Consider the following 13,474-nt stretch of genomic DNA (forward strand, 5'->3'; position numbering starts at 1 on the left):
GTACATGTGTGTGTGTTTGTGTGTGTCTGTGTATGCATGTACAATTGTACATGTGTCTGTATGTACGTGTGTATCTGTACATGTGTCTGCGTATATGTATATGTGTGTTTGTGTGTACATGTGTCTGTGTGTGTGTACATGTGTTTGTGTGTGTATGTACATGTGTGTTTGTGTGTATGTACGTACATGTGTCTGTGTGTACAGGTGTCTGTGTATGTATGTACATGTGTCTGTGCGTGTGTATTTCTGTGGATGTACATGTATCTGTGTGTATGCGTGTCTGTACGTACCTGTGTGTGTATACATGTGTCTGTATGTGCGTGTACATGTCTCTGTGCGTGTGTGTACATGTTTCTGTATGTGTGTGTGTATGTACATGTCTGTGTGTGTGTACAGGTGTCTCTGTGTGTGTGTTTGTTGGTGGCGAGTAACTCTAAGGCCTGGCTAGTAGCTCAAGACTTGAAATTTTAAGCCCTGGTGTAAATACTGGGGTAGGAACTGCAACAAATAGATTACTGGGGAATGTATTACGCTCAAATAAACATTATTTTCATTTTGATTCGTTATTTAAATAATTGTGTTTTGTTAAATTTGTTTAATTCATTTTCGAAATTCGTTACATTTATTCGACTTTGAATTTTCCAAATTTCGGTTGAATTGAATTCAATTCCAGTGTGTTCCCGTGCAGAAAAAAAGTATGCAGTATTTTTTTCTGCACAGAACTGTAATGAAACATGGCAAAACACATAAAAAAATGCACCGGAATACACACGACTCAAAAACGCACCGGAATGCAATACATGGAAAAAAAAAAAAACAGGAAACCTTGAAAAAAAAAAAAAACAAGGGGGGTAAAAGCGTACTGGAACACATTGAAAACGCATCAAAAACTTACACATAGGAATGCAGCTGGGGTGAGTTTTTGTGGTGTGAACTGTAAGCAAAAATGTATCTGGAACTCATCTAGAGTGTGTTTTTGTGGTGTGAACCAGCCCTCAGTATAATGTGGTGTGAAAATAAACAGTAAAATGCCAGTGTTAACACAACACATACAGTTGCAGGAGCGGACTGACAACTAATGGGGCCCCTGTGTCCTTGCCCAAACTCAAAAAAGCCTATGAAAAAGGTACCAGGGGCATCTCATGGGGCCCCCTACTGACCCCGGGCCCTCGGGCAGTGCCCAAGTTTCCAAATGGTCCCTTGCACAGTAGATTTGACTTTGAGCACCTTATGGTTTGATGCACCTGGAATGTACAGTATTTAACTGATTAAGGGCCAGTTCATGCCACAGAAACACAGTCCGGATACGTTTCTGTTTGATGCATTTTAGTGCACTTTCCCCCTTTTATTCTTCATCTTAAATAGGCACATGTGCATTCCAGTGCATTTTTGATGCGTTTTGCTGAGTTCCAGTAATGTTTAGTGCAGAAAAAATGCAGCATGTTCTATTTTTTCTGCTCTGGAATGCATCGGAACCGACTGCACTGGTATGAACTAGGCCATTGGAACCCATATAACCTACTGTCCATGCATTTTGAATTCAGAAACGTACTGGACTGCATCTGGTGTGAACCAACCCTCTAAATGAAAGTCCAATTGGGCTCTAATGTCATTTCTAAATGTATTTCATTTTTTAAAATTATTCTTATGTCTGCAGTTTTCATTACTATTATACCTGGTGATCCTGCCATAAAGGGTCTTATTCAGGCACACCCTGTCATACGGGCTTCTAATGGAAGTGACTGTTTTAACGAACCTAACACAGGCATGGTCCACTGTTCTGAAAAATACCATGCGTTCTTCTCCAGAGTACATGTAGTTAAGAAGTGGTTGTAAAGGGGGTGCATGAGATCAGCAGAGATCAACAAAAAAAGAGGAAAAATTGTATCTTTTTTGTTTATGACACACAGAGCTTTTGGAAAACTAAATGTCATTCAACCAAGGTTTGTTTTTAAGGCTTCTTTTTTGCACATTGCAATTCAAAATAAATGGGCTGCCTATGCACAAAAAACGCACCAAAGTGCAAAGACCTTTTTTTAAAATTCAAGCTGAAACAAAAGGCATAGTACTTTATGCAGGTTAGCAAGCTGCATTTTAATGCGAATTAATGGCACTGTCACACATCTGCAAAAGGAATGCTTGTTGCAGGAACGCACACGATTGCCTCGTATTGCACCAATGTGAACCTAGTCTAAGGGCCCATTCACGCTGGAACATACACGTTCCCATGTGGTCCCACGTGGTCTTATGCATTCCAGTGTTGTCAGCCCATTCATTTCATTAGGCTGCCAAATGTACCGCAACACGGAAAAAGTAGTGCAGGCACTGCATTTTAAGATCGCACTACATGAAAGCGCATGATAGGTAAAGTTGATCCAGGGAATATCCGATTGCCTCTCTGGGGATCAGGAAGGAATTTTTTTCCCTGCAGGGGCAAATTGGGTCATGCTTTGCTGGGTTTTGTTGCCTTCCTCTGGATCAACTGTGGGTATAGGATTATAACTTTTTTTTTTTAATGGTTGAACTGGATGGACTTTTGTCTTTTTTCAGCCAGACTAACTATATAACCATGTGGTTTGGTGGCCACAAACGCGCTGCATTTGCAAGATGTGTTTGGGGTGCCATTAAAAATTAATTGGCAATCGCGCGCGGCTCTCAGGGTGGTGGTGGCGGGACGCGCTTTTCCTGTACTACAGTAAGGTGTTAGTGTTCTCTAACGCTCAGTTCACACTAGCCCTCGGGATTAGGGCTGGTTGCGGGTGCAGGGATCGCATCTGTTCCCGCACCCACAGTTACCCGCAGCCAAACCATGCTGCTCTTGCGAGACACGTGGTGCTGCCATTCATTCTGAATGGCGCCCCCACACATCTCAGATCATAACCTGATTGGGGGAACTGCAGGGAAACTGCACAGTCAAAAAGACTTTGCGATTTCCCTGTGGCCATGTTTTCAGAAAGGTGCATGCACCTCAGGGGCGGACTGACAACTCATGGGGCCCCCCGGGCAATAGGGGATCATGGGGCCCCGTGTTCTTGCCCAAACTCAGAAAAACCTATGAAAAAGGTACTAGGGGCATCTCATGGGGCCCCCTACTGATCCCAGGCCCTCGGGCAGTGCCCAAGTTTCCAAATGGTCAGTCCGCCCTTGATGCACCTTATATCTGTGGGAAAATGCGGCACAGCAGCCCATTCAAATGAATGGGCTGCCGTGCCCGAGCAAAAGCGGACTACGTGGCCCGCAATAGTGTGAACCGTGGGTAAAGGTACTTTATTATTTTTTACACTTACAGCGCTTAATATAACACTTTCTAATCCTGTAAGCTTTCAAGTCACCATCTAATGATTTTGTTATTTCTATTTTGATCATATTGATTTTTGTAGTACATTCCATTTTGGTAAAATAGATGTGAACGTGCCTAATCTACATCTTTCTTGTGATTATTATTGTACATTGCAAGCCAAGACACTTGTGTCCTCCAAAATGAATGCTGTCGGCCGATTTAACCCCCCGGCTGCCAAGAAAAACTGAAATATCAGTTCTGGGTGGAGCTGACCTTCACAAAGCATTAGAAGACCCCCATTACCTCTATACCTTATTACATACAGTCATGTCCCTACCCCAGTAATACATAGGACTGGGTTCATTTTCACAAAGTGACCTATGTCATCAGTGTAGTACACCTGTCTGGCCATGTAGGAAAAAGACAGAGGCAGACAGGCTGCTATATATATATATGCATAGATTGCAGTCAGCAGCCTTGTATACATCCAGTGTCTATTAATAATACAAACACACAGCAACATCCAGGCTCAAAGTGACAGCCCCCTCTACAGCACTGGGATTTGGGACCCCTGGGTGTTCGTACAAGGAAGGGGGGGGGGGGTTAGGGTGGTTTGAAGCCATAAATGGCTGGTTTATTGAAGAAAAGAGGAGGTGGAGGAGGAGGACATTTAATACAGGCAATTAAACGGGGCACTCCCTAGTGCCTGCCCTTTCCAAACTGTCACTCCAGCTGCCATTGTTTGGCATGCAATAAAAAAATAATTTTTTGCATGTAAAATAAGACAGGCGTTGCGCTATGCAGGGTGAAAGCAGCGCGCTGTGTTGGTGGAATTTAGATTGTGAAGTGTAGTCCAAATTGCAAAGAGCAAATCTCATTCTACATCTCAGCCATTGGATTGTGCAGATGTGCTGCTGTCATTGGCTAGCAGGAGACTCTCTTCTTCCCCCTCCTCCCATCCCTCTCTCTCTCTCTCTCTCTCTCTCTCTCCTCTCCTCCCTGCTTGCATGGCCTTTGTAGCTATACAGCAATGTGTCTTCACCTAACCTGGGGACTTGGATTCCTGCACTGTCCCTGTCCATCACCCACAGACCCCCTGACCAAGAAGCCCCCTCCTCCTCCCTTGCCACATACAAGCCGGCTGCCTTGTTCTGCAAACTGACACTGCTATCTTTATCCCTAATAAGATCACACAGGTCCTCCGTTCCCTCTGTAAGGGTGATCAGCCTCCATATGCACCCCCATCTTCTCATCAGATGCCTCCTCAACCCTTAAGGTGAGACAAGGACAGATGTCACCAGCCACTGACTTCAGCTTTGGGTTCACTTTGCAGAACCCATGAAGAAAAACCACACACAATGGATTTCCAAAGATGATGAGGAATGGCTGATTATTTTTGAATTTTTGCACAGATGCTGTAATCTTTGCACGATGGTGGATATTCTAAGGCTTCGGAGATAGGCTGCAAGTCTTTGTCCCTTTAAATGACTACTTTCCTGCAGGATTCCATCATTTGCATTGGCTTTTGTTGTGTTGATGTTGCATTTTCCGGGTGTTGGTTATTGGTCGGTTGATATGCTTTCAGCTTCTGTTGAGATATTAGGGTTAGCTCTTCAGGTAGACCATCTTCAACTGTTTCTGCTGGAGGAAGGCTGTGGATGGCACTTTGGATTGGCACCTTGGATTAAGTGACTCCAGCACACCATGGGTGATCTGTTGACAGGTTGGTGATCTCTGTCATCTCAAGTGACCTCAATGCATGGTTACATCCTACACTGTCTGATCTGAGGCAGGGTTGAGGGGCAGAAGCACTTGACAAGCTCCCTCAACTACCTCAGTTTCCCTCATTACACTGGATTTCCTTGGCCACAAGGCAAGGATGAGGAGCGGACGATAATGATGATGTTTGATACTCAGGTAAGTTGTGTTTATATAAAGTGTACATTTGCAGTGCCTGTCATTGTTGAGTTTATTTATTTGCATTTGACACATAAATCAAAATTGTTGATTCTGTGCATGATAGTCGGTTGTAGCCTCTGGTTGCCATTTACACTTGGATGTCAAGTCCTGATCTGCATACTTGTTCAATGTATGTGCCGCTGATAGACAAGAAGCTGTTGGATCACCATGACATCCCAACAACTAGCATTTGCAATAGCTGAAGTCAGCAATAGCAGCTTTTTGTCCCAGTACAGGTTTCCTTCCCTTAAAATGGCAAGTTAAACCCTATCATCGCCACTAAGCAAGTGCAAAATCCCTTGTGTGTGTCCGGGAGCCACCTCCTGCCCCGAACCATGGAACAAGCTTCATGATTTCCGTAACTTTTCTTTTAGGCAAGTTAAAGACAACTCCCTCATTCATGAGGGCAAAATGTTGACAGTGATTTAAGAAAAAATACCAGAGCAAAGGATCAAGTATTAATATAGTATCATTGCAGGTGCCTGTCTGACCTATTCAGACTGACACCCAAATTGATAATATACTAACCTTTGATCCTTTGCTCACATTGTCCACTGCTTACGCCCTGATGAAGGGTAACTGTGAGCCCATGAAACGCGTTGGAGTCACCTACTGATCTCTGGTCACGGTTAATAATCCTTTACTGGTCTAGCCAAATGTTTACTGGACTTTTCACATAGTTGTGGTACTGCCCTGCTTTACACTTTCTGTGGACTGCTCTGTAGACCCATAGGGATACCTCGTATGTCAGAAAGCTGCCTCTTAAAAAGGAACTGAACCCACTGATTTACCAGTTTTCCACAACAATTACATTCAAGGCATCCCATGAATTATAATTGCTACAGCTATTAGTGTGGTTATGTTAGCTCTCAGCTAAACTGTCAAGCTATCAAATGGCTGTCGTCATAGCTGATCACATGTGCAGCACCATGGCAACTGCAGATCAAACAGAGGCTAAGATGGCAGCTTCCTTGGCTGAAAAGGACAGTAAGGATTAGTTCTGTTTAAGACCAGAAATTACACCAAATTCTATTTGGCTTTGGCTCTAATGCTCCACCAACACCCATTTGACTTTTCCCTTGACTTTCAGCCCTGGCCCTCCCTTACCCATTCCATAATTCCCAGGATTTGACTAAAAGCAGGTTCACTTTAAGAAAAGTACATAACACTAATGATTGGAGTTAGAAGAATTATGGAACCTTAGCTTGGCCTTCAGAGGAGAATAAACTAAACTCAAGGAAAATAAAACTCCTTTTAATCCATTTATGTAGTTATTGAAAATACTTAATTCATTTAAATATGGAATAATATAAGCATTGGGGATGGAAATTGATGAAGAGGATTGAAGAGACTGGTCAGTAAGAGCATACAAAGGCATTATGAATGTCTCACTGGTAAAGGCAAGCTTTAAAGTTTTATCCTGCTGGCATCTGGTACCTCCAGAATGTACCCAGATTCTTTAGCCCTCTGTCTTCAGGGCTACTGACAAATGGGCATGATGTTCAATACATGGTGGTCTTGTTGCAAAGTCAAGGATTTCTGGATATGGGTTCATGCCCTAATATACTCAGTCACCATGGTAAATATTATTAAGAACCCCAGAATTGCTTAACTCAACGAACCTGTTGAGGGTGCGCCTAGACACATCCAGAGTCTGATTTACTTTAAGTTCCTAGTGGCTAAAATAGCCATTGTGACCACTTGGAAAAAGCCACTGGTTGATCTGGTGCGGATGAAGCGCAAGCTCACTTGGGTTTTGAAAAATGAAAAGCTGGTCATGATACTCGGGGATAGATCAATAAGGTTTGAGAGAGTATGGAATCCTTGAATACAATATTTTCATTCTCCTTAGTGATGACTCCTATGGTGCTGACCAGGAGTTGTGGTCAGATGGGTCTTGGCCTTTTTTTCCCCTCTTTTTTCTCCCTACTTTTTCCTCCTATTTTCTCTTTTCTTGTGATTTTTATTCTTCCTAATGATGTCTTCACACTTTTTATGTGCTATCAATTATTCACTATACAGGAATTTTTTGTGCCTTAAAGGGTACTTGGTACTTTCTGCGTAGGTTCCGTCTCCCGTTATTGGAGACCATGCAATTGATCTACCAGTTTCCTCTCCTATATGCACTGCTGTTACATTTCCACTATATTCTTACACATGCAAACCAGTATTTACATATTACAATTGCTACTTCCACTTATTTGTTGGCAACATACTCCTGTGTTGCAGATTCTTACTTGTTTCTTCCTCTGACAAATGCTGATATACTATGCCTGTATTGGCTATTTTTTTTTTGTGTGTGAAAAACTTTCAATAAAAATTATTGAAACAGAATAATATAAGCACCCGAATCTATCTAGCTGCATGTAGTTCTCATACTGGGAGAGGAAATCTAATAGAGCCAACTGGGTTCTTCTACAATACACAGTGCTCTCAGTCTAACAGTGGGAGCTCGTTGAGAGGCAAAGAAGAGAGTAGATAGGTGACCTCATCAGTGTGGGGATGTCCTTTTACTATCCAATCAGCAGGCTGGGGGCACTTTGGTGACCAAGCTGTCTTTCTTAACTGCAGTGGAGAAAAGTGAGTTCTAGGGCCTGGCTGTGCAGTCTGAAGGATAGGACTGACTGAACGAAATCACAAATCTTCTGACAATTCACTTGCATTGAGGCAGGGATTGAAAACATAGAGAATAATGGTTAGTGTATTACAGACCACACTTCTCCACCTTCTTCCTTGCAAAAATATGAAATAGAAGTAGTGAACATTACATGGACATACATGGCCAGGCCAGGGTAGCAGTTTTCTAAAAAAATATACATTGACGTGCGTTTCGTTTTTGGCTGCTGAGACTAGAAGTGGTTCAGTGCTGATGGATTGATTGATTGATTTATGGGGCTGCAATTTCGTTTTAAAAGTAAACCCAAGCTATGAGGTTGCTTCTTATAAAGTGACACATTATAAAGTTTGTAAATACAACTGCCTGTACCAGAAGGAGAACAGGATGATATCACTAGGGACTAGTCAGTGATGGGTACACACTACTGTACTTGATTATTGATATTCACTCATGGAGGCACAAACAAGGAGGCACATGGTGGCCAACTCATTTTTTTAGATGTGAATGGTTGGGAGTATGTGGGGAAAAAAGGTGAAGGAAGAGGGGAAGATACAGTTGTTCACCTCCTGGTCTCCCAACCAGCCAATCCTATTGCTCTATCAACATGGTCCCTATTTATAGTACTGAATATAATCTTGTGATTTGATAAAGAATATTTAAAAGAAACATTTCATATTCCTGATATGTGCCTGCTGTACCATGTACTTTGTATGAAAAAGGTATCCTGTTCTGTTTTTATTGCTTCCTTTGTGTGAAATCCCTGGTGTTCCTGCTAGTCCCTCTGCTTTCCTATTAAAAACTGGCCACAATAGGTATGAGAGTACAGTGTGGTCAGTTATCTAGCTGTGCTGGGAAGTCAGGCTGCTCTCCTCCAATGATCAGACATGTCCTAACCAGGGGCGGACTGACAACTCATGGGGCCCCCGGGCAATAGGGGATCATGGGGCCCCTGTGTCCTTGCCCACACTCAAAAAAGTCTATGAAAAAGGTACCAGGGCATCTCATGGGGCCCCCTACTGACCCCGGGCCCTCGGGCAGTGCCCGAGTTTCCAAATAGTCAGTCCGCCCCTGGCCTGTACAGAACCTGAAAGGTTTCACATTTAAGTTACTATAAAGGGAAGTGAAGATAATTGCTGTAGCAGTGATATTTGTCTGGAGGAGGCTAACCTCACAGTGGCTTTTGTTTTTTTCATGACCAGTGTATCATACTGGTGTGGTTTTTTTTTTGTTGTTGTTTTATGGGGTGGGGATTTTTATAAAAAAAAAATTCTGCCTTTTAAAACTCTGGCAGGTTTTTCATATTGTCTGTGTCCCCACTGCAGATATTTCCCCATCGTTTCCTGTGTGGTCACTGAGACAGAAAGTGAGTGGAACTCTCCTCAGTGGGATAAAGAAATAATTGTGTCCCAGTTATGGAGATTTAGCTGTCTTTCTGGATGATCCTTTGATGGGAAGAGAGGGGGGTCTCCCAATGGGGCCAAGGTAGCAACTCCTGCTGTCATAGCTGACCTCCTTCAGAAATTGCTTGTTTCCTGGCTCTGAATGGCTTCCATACTTTCACAGTCACTGACCTGAAAAAAGCATGCAGCAAGAGAAGTCAAATTATAGTCACAACTCCTTCTGATCTCCAAACCCATTTCTGGTCAGTGACCAAGTATTGAAGCCAGACAACTAGTGTTTGTTTTTTTCTTTAGAATATGCTCAGCAAAAGAGAGCTCCTATATTTCCTAACAGACAGATTTCCTTAGAACACAGGCAAAGTAAAGGGTAAGGCCCTTGTATTTGGCTGCAACTTGCCATCAGCATAACCGCTAGGTGTCCGATCACACATATGGGTTGCACTAATGTGCCTTAAAATGCATCTCCACAATGCACATTAAAACAGATCATTAATCAAAAGTGATATCGCTATTCCTTCTCCTCACCCCTGACTGGCAAGCAGGTTGGTACCCGTTCCCACTTTCTGAATTATTACCTAGGTGAGATTGACATCACTCATCCTTCCCCCTTCTCCGCCTGCAGCCTCCTGGGACGTGTCCCTGGCTGCCGTAGGGTCAATTTTGCACATGCGCAATGAGGAGCAAGCAGTGAGAAAAACCCACTGCAGGAAGACAACACTGGACTCCATTACAGCAATGCATGGGGGCTAATTTATCACTGCTATCAGCTTTGCTATAAACTGCTAGGTTACTTCACACCACAATCTGCATTTTGTAGCCCATTCATAAAATTACTAAGTTGTGGACCCTGTGGTACCACACGGAACATGAATTTGACAGGTCAAGTAGCCAGGCTCTCTCCTGCCTTTTTTTTTTTTTTTTTTTAGCCCACCACTCTTTTTTTTCCTGTTTTTTTTTTTTATTTAGTTTTTTGTGGTTTGCATGCTTAAAGGCAGGGCTATTCATTTGAATGGTCTGCTGTACCTCCAGGATGTGGGAAAAAAGTCCCCACCCTTTTTTAAAAATGCTGCCGTACAGAACAGCACCACGCGGATTGGTGCACATCAAAATGTATTCTGTTTTCCAATGCACAGGGGTGCCATTAAGAATTAATGCCCCCCCCCCATGTCTGTTAAAGAGCAATGTGTTTACCTGTGGGTTGGGGAACGTGTGTGATTTACACTTGAAAGTAGGAGTAAACATCTGAAACATCAAGGTGATCCAGGAACTATGGTACTGTAATGTCACCATTGTAGCCCCTAAAGAATGTACGAAACCCATGGGTACCTTAGCCTGCCATACTCCACCTATAATTGAAAAATATCATTTAGACGGACCTACCCTTTAGGGACAGCACAAGAAAAAACATATACAAGCACAACGATTGCTGACTTTCATACTTGTCTATGCAATGCTTGTTTTTATTTTTCTTACAGTATATGTTTTCAACAGAGACTTGATTAATTCTTTATTAAAGATTCCAATGAGAATACAGATATGATGCTGCAATCAATTTCAGTACTTTGGGAATGCCCCCCAACTACCCTTTATCATTCCTCCTAAAAGCTACCTAAAAGCCCTCTTTACTTACCTAAATCCATGGTGACATGATATGCTGGATCCAAGTCTTCTAAGTTCCTCAGTGCACAGTGGAAGCGGTCTTCCTATGGGCTGTCCAGAGGTGAGGTCCTCTCAGGCTCCAGGAGGAGAAGACTTACCATCAGGATGATATCACTAGGGACTAGTCAGTGATGGGTACACACTACTGTACTTGATTATTGATATTCACTCATGGAGGCACCAACAAGGTGGCACATGGTGGCCAACTAATTTTTTTAGATGTGAATGGTTGGGAGTATGTGGGGAAAAAAGGGGAAGGAAGAGGGGAAGATACAGTTGTTCACCTTCTGGACTCCCAACCAGCCAGTCCTATTGCTCTATAAACATGTAAAGTAGTGTTTAGGCCAATGTCAGCATGGTCCCTATTTATAATACTGAATATAATCTTGTGATTTGATAAAGAATATGTAAAACCAACGTTTCATATTCCTGATATGTGCCTGCTGTGCCATGTAATTGTATGAAAAAAGTATCCTGTTCTCTCTTTATTGCTTCCTTTGTATGAAATCCCTGGTGTTCCTGCTAGTCCCTCTGCTTTCCTATTAAAAACTGGCCACAATAGGTATGAGAGTACAGTGTGGTCAGTTATCTAGTTGTGCTGGGAACTCAGGCTGCTCTCCTCCAATGATCAGACATGTCCTGACACCCATCCCCCCACACACCCCGCACAGCCATTCACTGGGAAACTCAAGGCATTTATAATGTTTTTATATTTATACACAAATGTTTTGCCTTTCATTTCTATTTTGGGTTGCTTTACAAGGTGATGGCTCACTTATACTTTAAATTGAACCCAGTGGTGAGACTAGGCAGTCATTTAGTAGCTTGTGAGTGAGGTCCTTGTTATCCTTGTATTTCAAATTTGTACCAATGTTTCTTTTATAGTTTATTACTTTTTTTTTTAATCACCGTACAATTATTGGATCCTATATTATGAATAATATGGACGCTGCGATATCTATGGCATCTTAAATACGAAGCATTCTGAATTTGATTTAATCTTTAATATGTGTAGAAATATCAAATAAAGATATATTGTACAATATGACTCATATTTTGGTTGCCTTGTCTTGACAATATCACTCAAATTTACAATATATCTGTATTCACCTGCTGTGCCTATAATAGTACGCTCCTACAATCTCTGCCAGATTTTTTATTTTTATACTGTGGAAAATGTAAAAAGATGAGTTGGAACACACACAGGAGAATGCAAACACCAAAAATTTCAGCAAGGAGAAATAAAGTAAGCCACCTTTAACTGAAATATGGCATGTAGATGGAACGACCTCATTGTAAAGAATTCAGTCTTTACAATGAAATGTTCGTGCAAAATGCAGTTTATACGGTGCCCACTAGAAGGCAGTAGACTCCAAGGGATAACATGGGATTTCCTTCCTGTTCCAGACATCACTTAAGAAGACATTAGATGTAAATTTTCTCTCTTCTATTAATTATAGATGAGATCAGCTTCTTTGGATACATGTTGCCTGCTTGTTCAATCCTAGGCTGATGTAAAGCAATTACCAGGCTTCATAGCACCTGCCAGTAAGATAAGTGGTGGATGACTCATTATAGGGCGTTATCAAAGCCATCTTCGAGGATTTCCTCAAAATTGCCAAAATAGTAAACCAAAGATCCACAAAAAGAGTTGTCATGATGTATTATAGAATTGTTTTAGATTGAGAGTATTTTCCATCCTTTGTTCTCTCATTGGTACACCCTAGCAGTCACCCCCCCGGCTTTTAAAGTCTCATGGGGATTTCAATTGTGAAATTTTACTATAGTCCTTGCTATTGCATTTTCACCACTCACCTTGGGTACTGCCACTGCTGCATTTATTTTTAGCATCTTTTATAATATACATAAAAAATCTAGAAAAAGGATCACTGGTAGAGGCCATTGTGAGTTTGTAGACCAAGAGACTCAAGAACACCACCATAGACTCCAAGAGCTATGAGGAGCCATTAGGTGATTTAAAAGACAACTTACATTTTTTGTAAAGATGTCCTGTAATAATAAACCACCATCTCATATTGCTGTCCGCACACTAAAATGCTTACCTACATCAATGCTCCCGAGATCTTCAAAAAACTATTTGCAGAAAAAACACCCCGAATGGGTCTTCTGACTAGTGTGAACACGCACTCCAGCTTCACTCATTCTTTTGAATGGGCATGGTAGTCCCAGCAATCCAGCAGAATATAAACCATCTGTAGCACCACCCCCTTAGGAGTCGCTAGAAGATTTGGGTCTCTCTATAGTCCTGCACAGCCAGGTAACACATAGGCTTGCATCCAGAGTTAGAAATCAGTCCTTGAGCTTTGGTTTTGTTGTTTTATTTAAGGGTTTTAAACTGGAATAGGGTTGTACAGGATGCCCAAAGAAACTGATGAACTGAGGACAACTTCCTGGAATTAAATATAAGCCTTCACTGCAATACAGTCTTTGTTGGAGAGCTAGCCAGCGTCTCCTAATGTACCATCCCAGACCTTAGATGAACTCCTCTTCTTCACCTAGTAATCTGGAGGTTTCCCTGAACAGGGAATCTGGTGCCTG

The 13,474-nt window shown here is 42.1% G+C and overlaps 1 protein-coding gene across 1 annotated transcript in view; it reads left to right on the forward strand.

Moving 5' to 3' along the window:
- The first annotated feature begins 4,274 nt into the window (after positions 1-4,274).
- The window catches only part of RALGDS (ral guanine nucleotide dissociation stimulator), a 227,798-nt gene continuing 218,598 nt past the window's right edge, over positions 4,275-13,474 (forward strand). Inside the window, exon 1 of the mRNA XM_089675077.1 lies at positions 4,275-5,197. Coding sequence (XP_089531203.1) covers positions 5,177-5,197 — 21 coding nt within the window. The 5' untranslated portion in view covers positions 4,275-5,176. The remainder of the gene's footprint in view (positions 5,198-13,474) is intronic.

This window comes from Staurois parvus, unplaced genomic scaffold, assembly GCF_062004578.1.
Source record: "Staurois parvus isolate SC_StPar_1 unplaced genomic scaffold, SC_StPar_1.0 ptg000154l, whole genome shotgun sequence".
Lineage (NCBI taxonomy): Eukaryota > Metazoa > Chordata > Amphibia > Anura > Ranidae > Staurois > Staurois parvus.